Source organism: Colletotrichum siamense (assembly GCF_013390195.1).
Source record: "Colletotrichum siamense strain Cg363 chromosome Unknown KSG_Cg363_contig03, whole genome shotgun sequence".
Lineage (NCBI taxonomy): Eukaryota > Fungi > Ascomycota > Sordariomycetes > Glomerellales > Glomerellaceae > Colletotrichum > Colletotrichum siamense.
In genome coordinates, this window is record NW_023501016.1 from 5,196,465 (window position 1) to 5,217,803 (window position 21,339).

A 21,339-nucleotide genomic window follows, 5' to 3' on the forward strand; every position below is an offset into this window, starting at 1 on the left:
GCAGCTCTTGCTGGAAGTCAATGCTCCTTGCTGGGCAAGGGGGAAAATTTTGAAAATTGTGGGCAGCTGTGTTTGTGTGTGTGGTGTGGCCAGCCAGGCGTCGCCGCTCCACTAATAAGGTACCCAAAAGGACTTCGGGAGAAAGAAGACGAAACCTACCCTCAGAGCCCGTCGCAATAAAAAGCCTTTACGGACCCCCCGCCACAACCTTGGTCCTCCAACACCAAACCAAAGGTTCACCGTCAACCAAATTGCTCGCCAGCTCCCGCTCTTCGCAAAACACCGCAACTGTTAACCAGCTACCTGGACCCGAGCATCGCCTCTCCGTCCAGTTTCAACAACTTGGTGAGTTCCGTCTTTTTTCCCCTTCGAAACGGAAGACATTTGCGCAACCTGCCTTGACCTTGCACGTCTCTCGCGTGTCACATGGCATCGTCATCGTGTCTTCACACACACAACAACACAAGTAGAGCCATTACTGCTCCTCACCCCTCACCACCACCACCCAGCAAAGCTTGCGACGGAAAATCACTCTCCTAATTCATGCCATTCACCATTCCCCTTTCTCATTTCCGTCTCATCGTCGACAACGCCATCAAGAAAGCCCTCATAGTGAAAGCTCCTCGCTAACCATACCGCCTCTCCAGATCTTGTATAAAGATCACCCCTTCCCACCGCCGACTTAGCCTTTGGTCAACTCAAAGGCACAACAGCCCAGCACGGCTTCCCTGGCCGTGAGCTTCGTCAGTGACCAAGATTTCAGCCTCCGAAAGACCCGCCACATCGTCAACGCCATCCCGCCACCCGCTGCTGAAGTCGCCTAAGCAGAAGCTCGAGTTCTTTCTCTTCGACGCTTTGCTTCACCAGACGCCTTTTCTCTCCCCCAACCAGCTGCCGCATAGGACGGGTTTAGCGCCTCTTCCTCTCGCCGAGGGGGAGTCGAGGAGACCTCGTCAGATCACTGAGGGTTCTGTCTGCTACCGCTTTCGACCACCCTAGAACTCTCTTGCCGATTCTAGGTTCAACTTCTTCTTACAAACCAACCACCTTCGACAACACAAACAACTGTCGAAAGAGAGGAGTCCGATAGTATCGAGACAACAACCCACCGACTTTCCACAAATCTCATCCACCCAACACCAACAAAACACCCCCATCAACCGCTTGGGATATGGTTATGGCAACAGCCGCGATCGAGCATTTTGCCCCAGCTACTATCAATTTTGCTAGTACCTACCACCAACCCGTCTTGAAGACGTCGCATTATGTCGAACACGCCCATCACAACAAACAGAATGGCGTGATCAACCCCAAGCAGCTGATTGGCGATGCTCTCCGCCAGCGCGTCGAGAGCATCGACCATGAGATTTGTGAGCCCGGCGACGAAGACACCTTCTTCGTCGGTGATCTAGGCGAGGTCTACCGCCAGCACATGCGCTGGAAGCTCAACCTGCCCCGCGTCAAGCCGTTCTATGCCGTCAAGTGCAACCCGGACCCCAAGGTCCTCCAGCTCCTTGCCGCCCTCGGCACCGGCTTCGACTGCGCCTCCAAGACCGAGATCGACCAGGTCCTCAACATGGGCACCGTCGTCCCCGAGCGCATCATCTACGCTCAGCCCTGCAAGACCAACTCGTACGTCCGCTACGTCAAGGCCATGGGCGTGAAGCAGATGACCTTTGACAACGCCGACGAACTGCGCAAGGTCGCCAAGCTCTTCCCCGAGGCGGAGCTCTACCTGCGCATCATGACCGACGACGAGTCCAGCCTGTGCCGCCTCAGCATGAAGTTCGGCGCCGCCAAGGAGGACACCAACGAGCTCCTCGCCACCGCCAAGGACCTCGGCCTCAACGTCGTCGGCGTGAGCTTCCACGTCGGCTCCGGCGCCTCCGATCCCATGGCCTTCTACAAGGCCGTCTACGACGCCTACGAGGTCTTTGAGCAGGGCCGCGCCTACGGCTTCGACATGAAGACGCTCGACATCGGCGGCGGCTTCTGCGGCGACACCTTCGAGGACATGGCCGCCGTCCTCCGCGGCGCCCTCGACGAGTACTTCCCGGCCTCCAGCAACGTCAACATCATCGCCGAGCCGGGCCGCTACTACGTCTCCGCCGCCTTCACCATCGCCTGCAACATCATCGCCCGCCGCACCGTCGACGAGCCCTCTCTGAACGAGAAGCGCTACATGCTCTACGTCAACGACGGCCTCTACGGCAACTTCTCCAGCATCATGTTCGACCACCAGCACCCCGTCGCCAAGGTCCTGCGCGCCGGCCCCGCCACCGTCTACGACTGCCCCTCCGCCAACGCCTGCCCCGACGGCGAGGGTGTCCGCTACTCCGTCTGGGGCCCCACCTGCGACGGCATCGACCGCATCACCGAGACCATCTCCTTCGAGCACGAGCTCGACGTTGGCGACTGGCTGTACTTTGAGGACATGGGCGCCTACACAAAGTGCTCCGCCACCCGCTTCAACGGCTTCACCGACAACCACGACGTCATCTACGTCTGCAGCGAGCCCGGTGCCAAGGCCCTCCTCGAGATCTGAGCAAGAAGCGCGGGGACACCAAAATTCTTTCCCTTTCTTGAAAGCTACTGCCCACGGCGGCGACACAAACGAATAAAAAAGATTTGGACGGCGAAAAGCAAAGGGGGAAAAACATAGACGGCATTAGTTGAGATTTCTCGGATTTTTTTGTCACAGACCTAACAACAAAAACATGGCCCAACAGCACGCAATGCTAGAATTGTAGTCATTCACTTCCGAACGATCTAGTGGGGAGGTTTCCAGACCTTCACACCTCGAGAGAGAGAGACATGGTTTATAGACTTGAGAGCCCCTGAGAAAGGGATTAATACATATTTTGATTGGGGCCATATAGGTGTCAACGGATACTTGAGTGACTTTCATTGTGCATGCATGAACCAACACCAACACCAACACCCATACGAGGCAAGTTGATCGATCTAGAGAGCTCTGTAAATCGCAAATCAACGAACGGCTAGGCGAACTGGGTAACGGCGACATTTTCGCCGCCAACCATGCAGCATCTACGTCAGTCAAGCGCAAAATGCAAGGCACAGTCGTATTGGCTTGCCGTGACTCGCGCGCGCATCGGGCGGTGCTGCAGGGGCGGTAAGAGACGCATCCTGCATGGCCTTGCATTCCCTAGCACATACCATTTGCCTAGATCTGCACCTCTTCACCATTCTCAATGCGATTTGGCTCTCTACAAGATGTAGTTGCATTCATGAGTCTCTCTCCCCCCCTCTCTCTCTTTCTCTTTTCTCCTATTATCCTTCCAGGCCGTCATTGGTCCCTCTACTCGGTGACCAGCACACGTTGTTCGTCAAAAAAAGCATACAACCCAGATGCCTCCGTAGAAGGCTAGACATGTTTTTGGGGGCTGGATAGTTGTATGTCTTCCTCCCGCTTGCGTTGTGGGTAAACGAATCCCAATATCTTTCTCTGTCTAAACTGCGCCATTCAAATGCCAATTCGTTGTTGGACGTTCAAAACGTGTGTCATGCTATCCGTCTTCGTAACCTTTTCGTTGCCCCCGGTCGTAAAACCCCTCCATTCGTAACTCGCATCCAGAGAGTTGTCCATCAACCATGCCTACCGCATATCAATCATGTAGCCTGCGGTTGAAAGCTGTGGTCCGTAGTGAAATTTGCAAGGGTGTATTCATGCCTCGCTCTGCGGGTTGAGAATGCTCTGAGCAGTGGCGGCGTCGTAACCAATAACATTCGTCAGATAGGATATCCTACGTCTGTTAGCAAAGTGTTTGTTATCGGCGGAAAAACAAGTACTCACTTGTCATCATTGAGTTCGCGCAGTCGCAAGTCTTCAAACCTCGACACGCAATCTACCCACGCCATGGCCCGCGCCTTCGGCTGGACCTTCTTAACCGTGAACTTGAATCGTCCAGTGACGGGTCTATGATCAGATACGCGGACCTCGTGGCGCTTGTAGTCGATTTGCTTTATTCTGCCTCCTCCGCGGTACAGTAGTCGATCGCACCAGGCTGGCGAGCGCTTCTTCTCACTAGTATCGTAGTTGTCTGTGCCGACATCATACTTGTACGTAGGTGCAAAGGTGATTGGCATCTCGTCAAATGCGCGGAGCTTGAAGGCTGGGTTCCGTCTCTTTGCTACGAGGAGCTGATCTCGCTCGAGTAGCTTGGCCAAGTTATTTTGTTTAACAGCAATAACCACGGTATCGCGTGACATCGTGTCGATGCGGTAGTTGAGATCGCCGTTGAGGAGGCAGAGCTCATGATCCAAGATCATAGTACCGTCTCCACCACCAACGAAGCTGTCCAGACGCATATTGGGGTCTCGCTCAGGAGGGAGAATTTGCGCTTCGAGAATGGCCGCCACATCGTTGTGACGACTGTTGGCCTGTGATTGACCCGCTGCCAAATGGCAATTAATGAAGCAAAGTGAGGAGTCGTCAACCATAAAACGGACAACGATGGCACCTTTGTTGCCGTGGAGGCCGCCCATGCCACGCTTGACCTCCGATGCGCTCAAGTTCCGTACGCGATCTCTAAGCGTCGACTTGACAAAAATGCAGGTGAACAGGCCAACAAGAGTGGCAGTGTGCAGCAAGTGGTATAGACAATCATGCGGCATGTAATCATCGAGGCTCTTCAGCAAGAAGTCTCTCCAGTCGCGGTATTGGTGGCTCATTCGCTCCTGGTCTGATCCCTCTTTCTTCTTGACCTTCAAGAAACGTTCTGGGAAATATCAGCAAAGTTTCGTCGAATGGCAAGTTCTAACTTACTGGCTGTGGCGGTTTTGTCCTCCAAGTCGACTAACTCCTGGAACCCGAACACCAGGATATCGGGTGAGCTGTTTGCTTGTAACAGACTCTTGATGAATTCCGCGTCCTCTTCAGCGTATCGAAGGCTGTGAGGCGTAGATGCACCGGCGTTCCAGGTCATACATAGCACCTTGAGATCTTGGAACTCGCAGTACTGGGTGTCCATGCCCTTCATTTCCGTCTCGTGCCAGTCATCCTGCAGGAGGCCGTCCCAGGTGCGAAGCACATTGTCTGCACCGAGAGATATTACCTGATGACGATCCATTCGGTAAGCGCTGGAAGCGTCCGAAACGAGCTTCACAACTGGGTTCTTGTCGTGTGCCTGCCAGTCTTTCTTGACAGACCACGGTGTTGTCGCCATGTCGTAAACACAGACTTTACCTGTGTTAAATCCCGCCCACAAATAATCACCGACGCCTGCGATGGAGTTGATCTTCCAAGAGCTCAAGTTGATAATCCCGAGACAAGCGAAGTCTTGCGTGTTGTAAATCGAAACCTTGCCATCTGCATGGCCAAAGAAGGCCTTGCCAGGTTGCGACCGGACTTGGCATCCGGAGGTAACTTCTCCAGCAGTATCCTGCATCATAGGCCTCACAAGAACTTGAAACTGGGTCTGCCCGTCTGTACTAGGAGCAAACACCCGAATTTCCTTTCCAGTCGCATGCCACAGCTCGTCTCCAATTATCATCGAGAAGGTGTGGCCTTTCGGTAGTCGGAATGCTTGGTGTGAGTTATTCGTCAAGTTTGGCGTGCTGGTCTCATCCGGACCCCAAACGAGAAGCCCGCCTGTCTCATCAAGTGTCCACAATTCGTTGAAGTGGCGGTAGATTTTGATGACTTCATGACGGCCATGGGCACTCGGCTTATTTGCAATCACACTTTGCGTTGCAATGTCGGCCTCCATTAGCTCGCCAAAGTTGTTACCAATCCATAGGCGTTCGCCTTCCTCATCGACATTATTACCAGGTTTGAACGCCACTGCTGTGGCCTTGATGCCCTCGCCGTGGGCAAAGCTCATAAGGAGTTCACCATCCCGCAAACTCCAAACTCGGGTCAAGTGACCAGTGGTGCAAACCAGGTCGCCGCAAACGTCGAATGTTCTGGGATCGTACTTGGTCTGGATTTCGTGGATACCTTGCTTGATATAGGGGGGTCTCCGGTTGACGTTGGAAGGATCCGGGAAGGACTGGCTCGAGCCGTTGACATCAACCTTTGAATGATTGCTCGATGGGATGAGAGCAGTCGTCGTCTCGGCCGGCGGCGGCGGCGGCGATGGGTGTTGCACGGGTTGAGGAGGGTGCGAGATGGGAGGTTGTGGTGGCGGCGGGCGAGGCGTGGTCCTCTCTGATGTTCTGTCAGTCACCGTATTGGCACGTCCAGGCAACCGGGTAGGTGGCGGAAGATGGGTTGTGGGGGTCGAAACAATACGTTTGGGCGGTGGTTGAGCCTCGGAGACTGGATGTGTGTTGATACCAGGCCTTGGGGGTCGCGGAGGCGGCTTCATGGTCATAGAAAGGGGCCGTGGTGGTGGCTCGGCGGTCGTATGCGGTCTCGCGGGCAGCGCTGGTACGGAAGGACGGGTCTCGCCAGTAATTTGAGGCGTGATTTGGCCCTTTACAAATCCATTCGTTTCCTGGTCCCGCTGGTTTCTCTTCGTCATAATCGAGTGGTGTACAGGCGGAGGTGCAAATCCAACATCCAGTGTCCTTCCCCGTTGCTGTTGAGGCGGCGGATCCGAATGTGTGGCAGGCGCCTTTGGCCTCGAAGGAAGCACCGGGGGTGCCGGTTCGGGGCTGCTAGGCGGGCTGCTGAACGGAGAGGTCTCCGGCTTCAGCATATGTCTATTGGCGGTTACAACATGATCAGCGAAAAACGATGGCCTCGGCTGAGACTGCATTGACGGCTTTTCAGCACGGTTGATAGGCGGTGGGACGGCGGGTCTGTTGTCTCTGCGAATCTCGCCAGACCTTCTCGGGGGCGGGGGAGAGGGCGGTTGGGAGGCCGACAGCCTTGGGCTGCGCCGATTCGGTTCGAGAGAGGGGGTATGGGGCCGACTCGGGATCTTGAACTGCCGCGCGGTAGTGGGAGTTGTCGGAGTTGATGCGCCGGACTCAGCGTTCAAGAAAGCCGGGGTCTCGGCATGCGCGAATCTGGAAACCGAGTTCTTCGGAGGAGATTGAGGAGGCTCTACCATGACGGAGGGAGCTTTCACGGGCTCCGGCTTCAGAGTGGGAGGTATGCCCAGGGAGCGGCCCGGCGATCGAGGGACTGGCTCGTGCAGCGGAGGAGGAAGAGACGGTGTCGAGATGCTGCCACGTTCTCTCGGTCTCGGGGGTATCGGAAGGCTTTCGGTAGACTTGGCTGCATCTCGAAGGAATTCAGGCTTCGGGCCCGGTGAGATTGTTCGAGGCGGAGAAGGGCCCGACGGAAGGACAGGCGCGGGGGCAGGTGCAGGCGCAGGTTCGCCCTTGTTCATGTTCTCGAACTTGGCTCTCAGGGAGGAGACGGGTTTCTGCCAGCCATGTCAGTCACAAAGTCAGAGGGGGTCTTGTCGGCTTGGGGAACGAACAAGTGATGAGCCATCAGGCCCATTTTGATCGGGGGGAGGCATGATGACAGTTGAGCTGGACGGCGGGGCTCAGGGTGCTGATACCCATTACACCCACGTCTTCAAACGAATCTTCATGAGCCCATCAACGGCGGGCTAGGACAAGGCGAGTCTGGCGTGCTTAATTTGTCAAGGGATGGTGTAGAGGTTGTCGGTCGGGGATTGAGGATCGCGAGGGTATGTCAGCGAAGACGATAGTTTGATGCGCGTGGCTGTTCGGAGGGATTCTGCGAAGTGGGATGGAAGGCCGTGCAAGAGGGCTGGGGAGCATAATGATGCTGGGCGACGTTTCGAAGCTACCTCGACGTGCAGGCGGGCATGGCCATAGATGTATGGTCAGAATCGCAGTGGATCAGGAGTAGGCGCGAGAGGGGACGGAGGGCAGAATGTTTTTTTTTTCTGTTGTGGTGGTGGTGGTCGAGTCGAGGTAGCGGCAGTAGTATCCGTGGTAAAGTTGTGATTGACAACGAAGTGGCATTGCAAAGGCCCCTTGGAGCAATAAGATTCCCAGCCGTTTTGCTGGGACGGCACCGTGGTGGACTGTGGATGGAGTAGTGTGTGCGGGTTGGGGTGTGGTGCGGTGCACCTTGCTCGCAGGCAACCGGCTGGCCTACCTCTCTGTACCTTGCCGTCAGGTACAACCGCTCAGGTACCTATCTACCGATGGATGGATGTGCCTACCTACATCCTACATACGGATACAATACAACACGCACGCTCGAGTGGCTTCTGCGCGGGTGCCAGGAGGTACGTGGTGGCATGTACGTAAGGTTTGAGGGACCTTTGGAGACGTCGCCATCCAAACACCGCCCTCAATTACGACGGCGACGTCAGGTACACTACGTACGCCGTGCCCGCTGTCCTATCTAGGGTAGCAATATCCATAATGACATATGGCCCTGCCAAGCCGAGTCTCCGTCCCTCTTTGGGCTGTCGTCTGCCACAGCCCTCCAGCTCCTCCAGAGTCCCAGCCCTCGGCGAGTACTATGCAGTACTAACAAGGGTCGTCCAGAGCCAGCTGCGGGCCCTTTTCGACCTTTTGCTTTCCAAGAGATGTCAGGTAATTTGGGCGCACATACGGATAGTACTTGGACAAGGTACCTCCACGCCAAGTACCTGGCCTTGCTGGGTTCCAGTAATTGCGAGAAGGTTGGGGGAGGGGGATGGAATTGGAGGAGAGGATGCATGCTTCCCGGGGTTCACTGGCTTGGTACCTGAGTGAATCTGCCCAAGACCAAACCCGAAGTAGGTACTTCGTACATGCTGCACACACTGCATAGGCACCAAGTACCGTACACCCAATCGACGGGCATGGAGAGACAGGACCTGGACGCTAATTGTTCCGAAATTAGGCCTACCCGCTGAACACCCGCCAGACTGCCTGATCTGCCGCTCGCTGTAAACACTGCGGCCCCTGTACATCACTTTCGCCCTCGCCGTTGTTGCCCTCCTCCCTCGGCCCAGCTGTCCATCCGCCATCCTCTTCTTACCTAGCTTCTGTCCCCCTTCAACGTTGGTGAGGCGCGACTCTTCCTAGCGTGCTTACCTAATGTGACTGGATGCTGCCTCCAAAAAGAGTACGTACCTTGTGGCTCAACCGCCTCAAGCCGGCTAAACTCGATTGAGAGCAACCACCACCGCACGCTGCACTCGCCTTCCTGCGCTCTTGCTCGGGGGTCCACAAATCGCGTGCACGGCTCAAGGCCAAGCAATCGGGGAGCTCCATTATCAGACCATCCCACTTTACCACAGTGCGTGCTGACTGTTGGACAACTGCTCCGATTGACCAGGTTTAGATCTTCCATTCAAACAACTCCGAACGGCGCGACTTTTTTTTCCTCTTCTCGCTCGCTGCCTCCCATTGCGTCCCAGACAAACCTGCCAACCCTTCAGCCCTGCGACAAGATCTGTCCAGTTGATCGTCCACCCCATATTCTGCCGCAAACATGAACACCGTAAGTTGTAGCCTATCCGTCGCATATGGTTTCAAGTCTCTGGCTAACATCATGCCTGATCCCAGGTCAAATCGTTCTGGTACGCTTGACTCGTCGCAAACCATCTCTCGTCGTCCGTCACGCTGACCTTCTCACTCTGTGTTTTGCAGGCTCGGATGGGGCTCTCTCTGTGTTGGTACGTGGTCATTTGAGCATGCCTTGGCCCTCGTACCGTAGCTAACACGCCGACTTATGTAGCCGGCGGAACGGCCTACTACTTCGCCAAGCAGAGCATCAACGCCGACCGCGCAGCTCGCTTTGAAGAGCAGCGCAAGCGCAAGCAGATGGCCCAGTCCATGGAATACGGCGACAACGTCCCCAGTCAGCCCGGTTCCGCATCCACCATGGGCGGAGAGCCGCGCACCGATGCCGCCGGCTCGCCGAGCCAGGAGTCCAGCTCCGACCCCGCCCCGACCCGCCATGCCCCGACCACGGAACAACAAAGAATATTGGAGAAGAGCAAATACGAGAGTAGTACGCCGTTCAAGAGTCCAAAGGGAGACCGCTTCTCGTAGTGCGCGAAACGTTTGGCGGTGGAAGCAGCCCGACCGGACCCGAGTCTGTGTATTATAATTAACACCCTGGTCGGTTATGGCCGCGCTTTGTATCATTGAGCACGACACGAAAGAATTTACGCCTCTCTACCAATTAACCTCTGGATTATTGTATTTTGAAGGGAGGCCACGGCGGTCATTTCTGTAACTTTAGCAAAAGCGTCTTCTGGACGAGGTCATGATGGCAGACTGTCAATGAATCATTGGACACTAGCCCTACGTCAGCGGTGGTTCTGTCCAACACCAACACAAGCGAGAGGCCTCAGCTGCACAAACAGCTTCAAGCCAGCAAAATCGCTCCGTCAATTGGATGAATAAGTAGATACTTGCCCCTCGATGGCCTATCGCAATAGTCCGCCCCCATGATCCCTCCGAAATCACGGCGCACGCTCCGGCCGCAGGTGTTACCGCATCTTGGCCTCAAGGGTAGCCGGAGGGCTGCCCGCTAAGATAGTGACCTCGTGGCAATCCGCACTGGGCGGCCTGGGTCCCCTAGCACCTTTGCGGAAGAAGCCGCGCAGAACCCCGACTTCCAGCCGACTCACTCCAACAGCTGGATCCAAGTGCTAAGCCACAGTTTTACGCCCTGCGCGGCGCATTCAGCTTTGTGTGCCTGGCTGGCATGAAGCTTTCAGCTCTTTTCTAACAGCTCCCGCTTCGTAGCTTCAACTTCAACATCCCCAACACTACCACTCGCCCCTTCACAACAACACATTCGCTGCTCACCTACCTGCGCGCCGGCAGGCATGCGAATCGAAGCGCAATGGCAACACCCGAGCTGGCGATAGCAAAGGCCTCCTTCAGCGCCCTGCTCTTCCGCAAAGAGCCTGTCTCCCTCACGAGGCCGGAGATCGAGACGTTCCACACCCTCCTTCACGATGCGATACACCAGTGCTCGCCCGCCAACGTTCAGGTTTGATGCCCTCTTGAAACGGCCTCTCTCTCCGCGCCATTTTCTTCTCTTCTACGTGTTTCTTGCCGCAAGCATAGCCGTTTCCGTCGTGTCTACATGTCGCAGGTCAACTAAACTCCTGCTGCCTCCTCTAGAAATGCAAGCGATGGATCCTGAAGAATCTGGCGCCCTCGCCGGCGCGTGTCGCCGCTCTTGGAAAATACTTGGCCGCCCTCTCCAAATCCTTCCCAGGCGATGATGCTACCGCCGCCGCCGCCGCCGCCGCTGGTGCTGCGAAGAACAAGACGAAGCCCTCCTCCAAGCGCAAGCGTCTGCACATTCTCTACATCCTCAACGACGTTCTCTACCACGCCGTCGTGCGGGACAGAGACACGCGCCTCGCGACGGAGCTACAGCCCAGCCTCCCGCCGCTCTTTCACGCTGCCGCCAGCTTCCACAACTGCCCGAAACACATGCGCAAGCTGGACGATCTCCTGTCGCTCTGGGACGAGCAAAAGTACATCTCGACGCACACGATCGCAGACTTGAGGGAGACGGTGAAGGAAGCCCCCCATGGCGGTAAAGTCACCAAGGCTACTGAGGGCGAGGGCGCGAACAACCAGACAGGGTCGAACCTCGCTGTCAAACCTGCAAAGGACACGCCCTACATGATTCCCTCGATGCACGGGGACCCGAATACGCCTTGGTTCGACCTTCCAGCCGCCAACTGGCTCCCGCATCTTGAGCCAAACTCTACGGAGGCCATGAACCCCAACATGATCAAGCCGCTTCAGCTCGCGCCAGGCCCCGCGGACAAGGCTCTCGCCAAGGCAGTCAAGGACCTTCTCGCGGACGTCGAGAGACTATACTCCAAGTCGGCGGCGCCCCAGCAGCCCGATCAGCAGTCGACGGACCTGAGCGAGATGGGCGAGCGCGTCATCCTCGACGAGATCACGGGCGAGGTCATTGGGGGAGAGACATACTACGGCTGGTCGCGCAACTTCTGCGAGAAGATGAAGCAGCGCAAGAAGGGAAAGCCAGGAGGCGACAGTCGCAGCCGTGGCCGATCCAGCTCGCGAAGCCGCTCTCGCAGCTTCTCCCCCGGCCGGTCAAGTAGAAGCGACTCGCCCCCCGCGTTCAAGAGGCGCAGGCTCTCGCCAGATTCTAGAAGCCGGAGCCCCAGCCGCAGCCGAAGCCGCAGCCGAAGCCACAGCCGCGATCGGCGACAGAGCCCTCCACGCAAGGGCCGTTACGACTCCAGAGACTACAGCCGATCAAGGTCAAGGTCACGCTCCCGGTCGCGGAGTCCCTACAGATCCCGATCCCGATCTCGTGAGCGAGGAGGCGGGAGAAGAGGCCGCGGCGACTCGAGCAGGTCACCACTTCCACCCCACGGCCGCGGCCGGTACAACGACGAGTCGGGCCAGGGCTACAACCAGCCGCAGCCACCGCCGCCTCCTCCCCCTAATCACCATAGTCCTCCCGCCTTCCAACCGTACCCACCACCACCACCAAACGCGGCCGGCGGGTTCGGACACTTCCCACCACCCCCTCCGCCGCCTCAAGGCTTCCAAGGAGCATGGCCGCCTCCCCCTCCACCTACTCATCCTCCCACTGTCGGCTACATCAGCGGGCCTCCGCAGAATTGGGGTGCTCCGCCATCTGGTGCCGGTCTGCCGCCGCCTCCACCACACATGGGCGGATGGGGGGCACCCGCTCCGCCGCCGCCGCCGCCGCAACAACACAGCCAATACCAGCAACAGCCGCAGTATGGACGCGGCGGTGGTGGGTACAGAGGTCGCGGCAGGGGAGGCTATAACAGAGGCAGAGGAGGCGGGTGGTAAAGTTCCCTCTGCTCTCTTGGACAACTGTAGATTAGACCAGTAGTAGCAAGGCAATGTATAATGTCAATCACAAAGCCGCTCGTCAAACCTCTATCAGCGTACCCAAGTCTAAATGTGACGTCTGACGTCTGTACTCATTCATCGTCTAAGGTAGAAACCAAGGAGGAAAACCCTCATTCCTCACGCCCACTCTGGCGCAACTTTCTTGTCAAGTTCATCCGAGAGAGCCGCAGAAAGAAAAAAGGAGCTTGTCTCCCGAGTTTCGCCTCTGTACGCCGGGGCACCCCATCTTTCTTCCACCCACTCTTGCCTGTCCTCCGTCACCCTCTTCCGACAAAATACGTTTTTGTGTCCTCCCGCGTAGAAAAAAGTAAAGAAGAGTCCCGCGTTTCTTTTCACCTCAACAGCTAAACAGCGGGCGGGCGGCTCGATGCCAGTAGTCAAAGAGTCCCGCTCAGGTCTGAGTCTTTGCCGAGGAGAAAGGAAACATAAAAGTGACATCATGAAAATTAAGTATGTTCCGAGGGCGGCGAAGCCCCATCCCTACTAGAGCTTGTGGTCCTCTCTCTCCTGACCCGAAGCGTACCCGGCGGTTATCCTCTGAATCCCTAAGCGCATGCATGATGTTCCCGTTTGGAGTCCTTCAACCCGTTGAAGGCAAATCATTCGGTAATAATGCCAAGGCAGGTCATGACTCCTCAGTCGCCTCAGCTTTCTCCTCGCCGTTTTGTTCCGGGGCCTATATCGGACACTGGTCAATCAAACATTCCAACAAGCACTGAAATTCGGCGATTAAAGCGGGATGCAAGGCAATGTTGAGGAACAGGACAGGGTGAGTTTTGTAAAAATAGCAAAACAAAGTTTCAAAGGGTATTGAGAATCCTCAAGCGCAGGTTGACAACCAGACAGAGGCGGGTAATGGCAACAGGGTAAAATCATTTTTGGCTTCGGGTTGATCCTACCGAGTCTTGTTGCTCATGCCGACGTTCCCTGCGGTCGCCATCTTGCAGCTTGAGAGAGTCTAATCGCTTCTGGTTGTCTTCGGTTCCGTCGACTTCATCAACGCGAGAAAGGGAGCCAGCGTGTGCTCTACCTGATGTCGGAGCGCCCGCACCGTTGGCTGACCGTCTCTGGTTGGCCTGATCGGTGATTGACGCCCACTTTCTTTCGCGGAGGGCTTCTCTGGCTGCGGCGCTGTTTTGCTGCTCGGTGTAATCGTGGGAGCAGTCGTCGAACAATTGAGGGTTGATCTCCATGAACAGCTTCATGGCGTTATAAACCATGCCGTGAATCGTCCTGCAGGAATTAATTAGTACTAGTCGCGCTTGCACTCTGTGGTAATACTCACCGGTTCCAGTGTCCCTTGGAGTTCTCGTATAGAGGCGCAAACATGATGGGCAGGATAATCTCAACGTTATCACTGACCAAGTTGCAGAAGTACTCATTGTTCCAGAAGTAAAGAGCACGCTCAGCAACCTGGAAATGGGGGCTGGCAACCGACTTGGCCAGCTGGTGGAAAAGAGGCTCCTGAACCTTGGCGAATTCAGCCGGGTCCATGACTTCGAAAATGTCTTCGACCTCGTTAAGGAACATAACCTCTTTTGTGCTGTTGACCTTGGGCCAGTAGCGGAGCAGTCCGAGGACAACCTGGTTCGGTTAGCAAGCAACTATACGAAGCCTCGGATTCAAAACTTGCCTCCTCTGTGAGAGATGCATCTTTCTCAAGGAACTGGACAATGCAGTACGCCAGCTGAGGGTGGTACATGCTGAGACTCTTCACCTTGTGCAAAGGTATCAATACCCGCGTCAAGAAGGTCTTATGCTCCTCCTTCAGCGGCAGAGCGAAACCGTTGATAATAGAGCCCAGAATTTCCAACAATTCAGCAATGCCGTTAAACCTCTCCGTTTCGTATGTGAACTGGAAGAATACGTTGTTGATGGAGCGACGGATGAACGATCTCAGGTTCAGGAACTTGCCATAGATACGGTGAAGCGTCGTCTTGAGGAAGTCTCTCTCGCGCGGGTCCTCCGAGTCAAAGAGCTCCAGCAGCTGCAGCACGAAGCTATGGTCAATGTACGCCTTGGCAATGTTGGTGTTGAAGTCCTGGCTTTCGATAAAGCGCAGGAAGAACTCGTAGACAACCTGGATATGCGGCCAAGCAACCTCCAAGACGGGTTCGTCCTCCTCCGGATCGAAAGCTTCTCCTTGGGGGTTCATCGGGGGCGGAATGGGTCGGAAGAGGTTCTTGGCGAACATTTCGACAACTCTAGGGTACATTGGCTCCGTAATGACTTGGCGGTTATTAGCGACGTAGTCGAGCAGTTCGTGGAGGGCGAGTCGCTTGATCTCCTTGGATTTCATGTCACCACTGGCATCATTGAAGTCAAAAATGACGTTGCACTGGTCAATCTTCTGCATGAAGAGCTCTTGGCGTCGGTTGGGGGGAACTTCGTGGAATCCAGGAAGCTTCTCCAGCTCGCGGTGAGCAGAGATATCGAATCTCGACGAATGCTGTCGCTTGGGTGTTCTGAGGCCCTCGGGCACGTCCTTGGGCGTCTGGTGGAGGCGATCGAACATGAGCGACTTGGTGCCCGCTTTCGGAGGCGCGAGATCGTGTGGCATGGTTTCGGCAGCACCAGGGGGCGGGACGTGCTGGAGATAGATTAGCAACAGCTTTGAATGAGCAGTGCCGGTTGAGAACTTACAGGAGCGCTGGGGCTGATGATGACGGTAGGCGGTAGGGTGCCATGGCGAGCTGGAGAACCTCCACCGTTAGCACTTTGGGCCGCTCCCGTGGAGCCAAAGCGATCCGGGGCAGCACCTTGCTGGTTGCTCAATGGCGACGGCTGGTTCGGTTCTCCGCCGTGGGCGCCGGCGTTGTTAGGCGGCAGCGGCTTATTGCGGGAATCGGAGAGGTTTGTCGTCGAGGATGAAGGAGTCGGGTTAGGCGACTGGTTTGCATCGCGGCCTGAGCCGACCGACGAGGGGGATGCAGTCCCATCTTTGGAATCCTTATTCTTCTTGGGCTTATTGGGGTCTTTGTCTTTGCCGCGCGAGAGCTGGGCATGCTGGGACGTCAATAGGGTGTCCAGTATGATGATGAGACTCAGGGGCCGGGTAGCAACGGTGACTTACCACCCTCTGGCTGAAGCGCTTCATTTTGGACGTCACGATGAAGTCCCTCTCGGTGGGGCGACAGAATCGCCCGACTCTTCAGCTAATGTAGCGAGCAGCAGTGAATCGCAATGGACGGAGGTCCAAGGCAGAGAAGGATATATGCTGCGGGCGCAGGATGGTCGGCGTCGGTGGTGGTAAGCAGGGGTGATTTTGGAATCGGCCGGATCGAGTCAATTGTTTGACGTCGAAATGGAATGCAAAGACGAAGGAATCGAAGGGCTATCGCAGCCTCGGTCTCGAGATGGCTTCGACGATGCGCGGCGAACGGAGCGTGCGTGGGTCTCAGCTAAGGGCGAGTTTGGGGTTGGAGCAAGCGCGTCGGCAGATCGATGTCGACGAGACGATGAAGGAGGGCGGTCGCTCGCGAAAGGGCTGGGGTTGGGTTGTCAGGATAGCGTCGCTTCGTGATGGGCAGACAAGGGGAAGCAGCTAGGGGAGCGGGTTGGAGAGAGAGATCGTTGCGACGAGGTTATGCCCCATCAAAAAAACGGCGGAAGAAGAAATGATCGGGCAGCGAAAGGAAGAAAGCCAGATGTTCTGGACAAGAAGCGACGAAGTTGGGGGATGCTCTGGATCGTCGGTAAAGCTGAAGTTGTTTGCGGGGCCCAGGTGTGAAGTGTGAGACGACGACGCGGGACCAGCAGCCGGTCTCCCCTAACGTGCTAGCGGCGGCGGTGAAATATTAAGGTAAGGTCGAAGAGGCACGGTACGGCAAGGCACGGTATGGTATGGCCAGAGGGTTGTCCGGCCCAGAGCACGTCGCCCAGCAGAAGACAGACTCGACAGCTGGAGACGGACGGTCCAGTGATGCGCGGCGGCCAGCCAGGAACAGGCCTCGACGCCCGGGGTTGGCTGGTTGGTTGGGGGGCGGCGGGCGGGCGGCCAGAGATGATGGACAGGGTGAGAGCAATACCTTACAGATTGACGCCCGAAAGCAAGACGAGAGAGAGGAGGCGTCGATGCGGGTGTAAGAATACTCGAGCGGTCAAGTCAATGGACGAGAGTTGTAGATTGGAGAGTGTTGTCGAAGGCAAAGTAAGGTAAGGTAGGTAGGTGGTAGGTACGCATTCGCCGGAGGCGAGTTGGAGAGGTGAGAGACGCACAACAACACACACAAACACACGCACACCAAACCACAACTGTCAACACCTTAGCTAAGGTACCGTACCCAAGGAGTTATGTAGGTAAGGTGCCTACCTAGGTAAGGTCCAGTATGATGAGGTGGTTGAGTGGAGAGGTCGAGGCTGTGAAGAGGCTCCTTCCAAGGAAGGTTCTGCGTCAACACTGGTCAAGCCCGGGACAGGTGCTCCAACCTCCAGGAGAGATCCCAACTGCAGGAGCGGACCCGACAGCAGCGCACCGGTGGAAGCTGCTGAAGTGTGCCTTGAAGTGGGCGGGGTGTGGAACGACAGTGGGCTCTGTAACGCCCATCTCTCATGGCTCGGCAGGAGGACACACCACCTACAATTTACAGGGCGCTCGCTGCAAGTCGATCGAACAGCTGCCAGCTGCCCGGACACAAGCAGTGAGGTAAGGTAAGGCACGCAGTACCTACCTAAACAGCAAGCAGCACGCGGGCAGGCAACGGGAGCCAAGGAGGGACGGATGGGGAAAGGGGGTGTTGACGGATGGCACCTCGCTGATTGGCACTGGCACGGGCACTGGTTCTGGCACTTGCATTGCACCTGGTGGAAGGGACCTGACTGCGACCGTGACCTCTGCACGGGCCCGATCAGCGAATACGACAGCTTTTGATTGGCTGGTAAGCGTCTTAGGTAAGATAAGGCCCGCGACCCCTCCATGCTCCTGCCTCCCTCCTCGACATTGATGTGGATTGCATGTCGACATTCGCTGTCTGCGACTGGACGAGCGAAGCTGGACCCTGGAGCTCAATTTCTTTTGTCGGCAAGAGGGTTTATCCGGGAGGTTTCTGCCCTCCCGTTCCGTCCAGGTCGAGGTTCGGCCTGGGATTCTTAGCCCCCACATGTGATCTCCATACCTACACAGCAAACCTGCATCTCCTGACGGCACAATGCAGCTGCAGGGCCGATGTTTACTGACTTCACTCAGTCATCACTTCGGTATTTTGAAGTGAATTTCCATCAGGAGATGGCTTTATTCCAAAATACACTCGACTACTATGTAAAGCAAGGACTGCGACCTTACTTCACACCTAACCTCAGCAGCGTACATGCATACGCAGCCGTTGCTTGTACCGTGCCAATGAAGACACGCACTGTATTTTGATTGCTGCAGGTCCCTGGCAGCCGCTGCAAGGGCCTTCTTTGGGCTCAATGCCCCCAAACAATGTGGGCATCATCACATCACCCTGGGTCCAGGCTATCACAGAACAGGAGCGTCCCAGGTCTTCGGGAACGGGTTCAACATGGGACGACTTGATCTGCTGAGGATTCTGAAACACGAATGCGCCAGTCTCCATTCCTCTGATACTGTGTCTCGCTGGAACAAGAGTCACTAGTGAATCCGGATGAGATAGAGTCGCGTGCGTACCATACCTTATCAGTGTATGTCAATCACAGATTAACCAACACAGCCTGTCCTGTTCTCATCCAATCTGTGCATTGTAGTATTGTCGCCTGGTTTCTGCTGTAGCTAACTTTTTGTCGTCCTGGCTCATAATCAGCAGGCATACAATTGTTTTGAAAGGATTCGCCAGATGACTGCCTTATGATGCTAGTGAAGAGATCCTCAGCAAATTTACCCGTACAGTTCGGACACTGTACTGCGCTACAGCCACTCACCTAGCACCTGCCTCAGGTCGTGCTACATCTCGCACCGTGCATCAATCGAGAATCTCAGTTGCTCAGAACAGCAATTAAAATTCCAGTCAAACGACGTATCACTGAGCTCAACGCGGCGACATCCGCAAATCGTCGCAACTCCACCTTCGTCAACTAGTCGCTCTAAGACTTGCGGTCTCAGATAACCTGTTTCGTTATCCTAGGCCACCTACAGCCAATCGAAGATTATCCAACAGCAACCGGCTGGGCAACCGCCCGCAAGGCCAAGGCGTCTTAGAAGACGGCCGCACGGAAATCATCACCATGGACACCGAAGACGAACACATGAATGACGGCACAGAGAATGACAAGCTTGCAGAAGATGTCCAGGAAGATGGGAATGAGCCGCAAGAGGAATCTTCAACCGCTCAGAATCGACATGACAGCAACTCAGCGCCCCGGTTCCCCATCCCCAAACGGTCCATGGGTGCCGTGGAGATTCCCATGATCGTCATGAATCTGGACAGAGCAGAGAAGGCCTTTGGAAGCATTTCGTCGTTCCAGAATGTGCGTAGATTTTGGCAATGACTGGAAAATCCAACCTACCCGGCGGTACTGACAACCTGCCAGATCCTCGACACTGAGCGGAATACAATCCCCTTCTATCTCAACCCCGAGAGCCCATTCCGCAGGCCAATCATGTCACATAGTGCTACAAGTCACAATGTCGTGCTGAAGGTGACCGTGCCGAAGCGGACCGGCAGGAAACGCAAGAGGGGTACGGACGGGCCGTGGGAAGGTGAGGTCGAAATGACCGATGCGCCCCGGTCCAGATCACCACGCGAGCAGATCTGCTCTAAGTCGCGGCTGGACAATCCGAAGGTCCTGCGGCGGAAAATGCAAGACAATGTCGACAATTACGACGTGGAGGCCGTCGGCGTCATCAAGCACACTCACCGGTTCCGCGGTATGGCAGATTTCCACTGGAGCCTGAAAGAGTCTCCTTTCATTTCGAGATTCATGGATCAGGTTATGCCCGGCGACAGTGAGTCTGCCTGCGGTCTGCGATGTTGGAAACACACTGACAGCTATACCAGTCACTCAAATGAGGAACTTCCAATTCGTCGACGGCGTCGACAAAGGACCAAACGTGGATATCATCCCTCCACCAGTGTGGACGCCAATGACGCTCCCATTCATCTACAACTACTCACAGAATCCCTACGTACGATCTGAGCTCGACCACGCCGGACAGACAAAGCTCATTAATACCCAACTGCCAACTCTTATTGGCTACTTCTTGAAGGCAGATCAGTACCCCATCCCAACAGGCCCGCAAATGCCATATGACGGAACCGACGAGGAGGTGACCACCTGCATAGCCAAGATGGAAGAAGCCATGGAGGAACGACCCATTTGGACACGTCGCTCCCTCCTCAATAAACTCGGCTCCATCGTTCGAAACGCCAACGTCATGAAGCGGTGCGTCGGCTACGTCGGGTATCAGTTCCGCGGCGGACCCTGGCGCGACGCCATCATCAAGTACGGCATCGACCCGCGCACCGACCCGGCCTACAAAACCTACCAGACCATGATCTTCAATATGCGCAAGCTTCAGGCTGGCCACATTGGCGAGACGTGGCACGCCATCCGCAGCCTGCGTACGGAGCAGCGCCAGCCCCAGGGCGACAACCACGAAAGCCACATCTTTGACGGGAAGTCCTACTGGACCGACGGCAAGGTCTGGCAGATTTGCGACATCACGGACCCGTTGATCGCCAAGATGTTCGCCACGGCACCGCAGCGGTCAGAGGTCGACATCTACAACAGCGGCTGGTACCACCAGGGCACTTGGGCAAAGGTCAAGGGGATCATGAAGACCAAGATGATCGCCATCCAGTTTGGCCGCAAGCTCAAGGACGAGGACTTCGCCGGCATCTTTGACGTCCGTGATACGACTCCGCCGCCCGGGTCGTCGAGCGTGCACATCCCCCTGCCGGACCTGGAGCTCACCGATGCCGAGAAGCGGGTGCTCTACGGCAGACGATTCAAGGAGCCCAAGAAGAAGAGGAAAGGAACTGCTTATCGCGTCACGAAAGCTAACGGACCTCGGAGTGTTGCAGCTGCGACTGCCATGGGTGCGGGAGAGGAGACCCCCGACGCGGAGCAGGGTGTTCAGGACGAACTAATGTCGCTTGCGGGAGACGACAGTCTTGAGGATGAAGACGATGAGGACGACGGCTTCGGTCAAGAAGACGAAGGGTTTGCGCCTGGTCCTGGCTTGGAAGGCGAAGCAGAGGAGGGTTATGCGGAAGAAGAGTACGACGATGCAGAGACGTATGAATACGGCGAGGAAGGCGAAGGATACGAGACATACTATGATGAAGGAGATGAACTGCCTGAGCAGACGGAGCCTCCGCGTTACCACGTTGACGAGACTCGAGCTGAGGGGGCGTACCCCTCTGCGCCGTTATAATGAGTCTCAGTCTTATGCAAATCATCAAACAGTCTTCCGAATCGGACAACCAACTAAAATCTGTTTATCACATCACTACCTACATCAAGCCACACACAAGACACGACCCAATATCAAGGGGTCAGAATTATTATTGCCTAATTTGATGTTTTCATTCTGCGATTCAGACCAAACCATGCCTCGGGAGTATCTTGTTTATGCCCATGCATCATCAAACAGTATGAAAA

At 55.9% G+C, this 21,339-nt stretch overlaps 6 protein-coding genes across 6 annotated transcripts; 4 read left to right on the forward strand and 2 right to left on the reverse strand.

Annotated features, from left to right (window-relative positions):
• Window positions 1–1,171: 1,171 nt before the first annotated feature.
• On the forward strand, window positions 1,172–2,545 carry spe-1 (Ornithine decarboxylase; the record flags this gene model as incomplete). Its single annotated transcript, XM_036637212.1, has 1 exon — window positions 1,172–2,545. The coding sequence occupies one exon, from the start codon at window positions 1,172–1,174 to the stop codon at window positions 2,543–2,545; it is 1,374 nt and encodes a 457-aa protein (XP_036498758.1).
• A 1,140-nt stretch (window positions 2,546–3,685) lies between these two features.
• Window positions 3,686–7,436, reverse strand: CGCS363_v005364 (putative inositol polyphosphate 5-phosphatase; the record flags this gene model as incomplete). The annotated part of the gene is made up of 4 exons (XM_036637213.1): window positions 3,686–3,764; window positions 3,815–4,739; window positions 4,787–7,337; window positions 7,395–7,436. The coding sequence occupies 4 exons, from the start codon at window positions 7,434–7,436 to the stop codon at window positions 3,686–3,688; spliced, it is 3,597 nt and encodes a 1,198-aa protein (XP_036498138.1).
• Window positions 7,437–9,379: 1,943 nt separating this feature from the next.
• Window positions 9,380–9,942, forward strand: CGCS363_v005365 (uncharacterized protein; the record flags this gene model as incomplete). The annotated part of the gene is made up of 4 exons (XM_036637214.1): window positions 9,380–9,388; window positions 9,454–9,467; window positions 9,538–9,563; window positions 9,626–9,942. The coding sequence occupies 4 exons, from the start codon at window positions 9,380–9,382 to the stop codon at window positions 9,940–9,942; spliced, it is 366 nt and encodes a 121-aa protein (XP_036498760.1).
• Window positions 9,943–10,744: 802 nt separating this feature from the next.
• CGCS363_v005366 (uncharacterized protein) lies at window positions 10,745–12,717 on the forward strand (the record flags this gene model as incomplete). The annotated part of the gene is made up of 2 exons (XM_036637215.1): window positions 10,745–10,894; window positions 11,029–12,717. 2 exons carry the CDS (start codon window positions 10,745–10,747, stop codon window positions 12,715–12,717), a joined length of 1,839 nt encoding a protein of 612 aa, XP_036498762.1.
• Window positions 12,718–13,652: 935 nt separating this feature from the next.
• On the reverse strand, window positions 13,653–15,877 carry PPP2R5D (Serine/threonine-protein phosphatase 2A 56 kDa regulatory subunit delta isoform; the record flags this gene model as incomplete). The annotated part of the gene is made up of 5 exons (XM_036637216.1): window positions 13,653–14,013; window positions 14,066–14,364; window positions 14,453–15,370; window positions 15,424–15,786; window positions 15,854–15,877. 5 exons carry the CDS (start codon window positions 15,875–15,877, stop codon window positions 13,653–13,655), a joined length of 1,965 nt encoding a protein of 654 aa, XP_036498763.1.
• A 3,083-nt stretch (window positions 15,878–18,960) lies between these two features.
• Window positions 18,961–21,112, forward strand: sfc1 (Transcription factor tau subunit sfc1; the record flags this gene model as incomplete). The annotated part of the gene is made up of 3 exons (XM_036637217.1): window positions 18,961–19,203; window positions 19,267–19,681; window positions 19,734–21,112. The coding sequence occupies 3 exons, from the start codon at window positions 18,961–18,963 to the stop codon at window positions 21,110–21,112; spliced, it is 2,037 nt and encodes a 678-aa protein (XP_036497134.1).
• Between the last annotated feature and the right edge of the window lie 227 nt (window positions 21,113–21,339).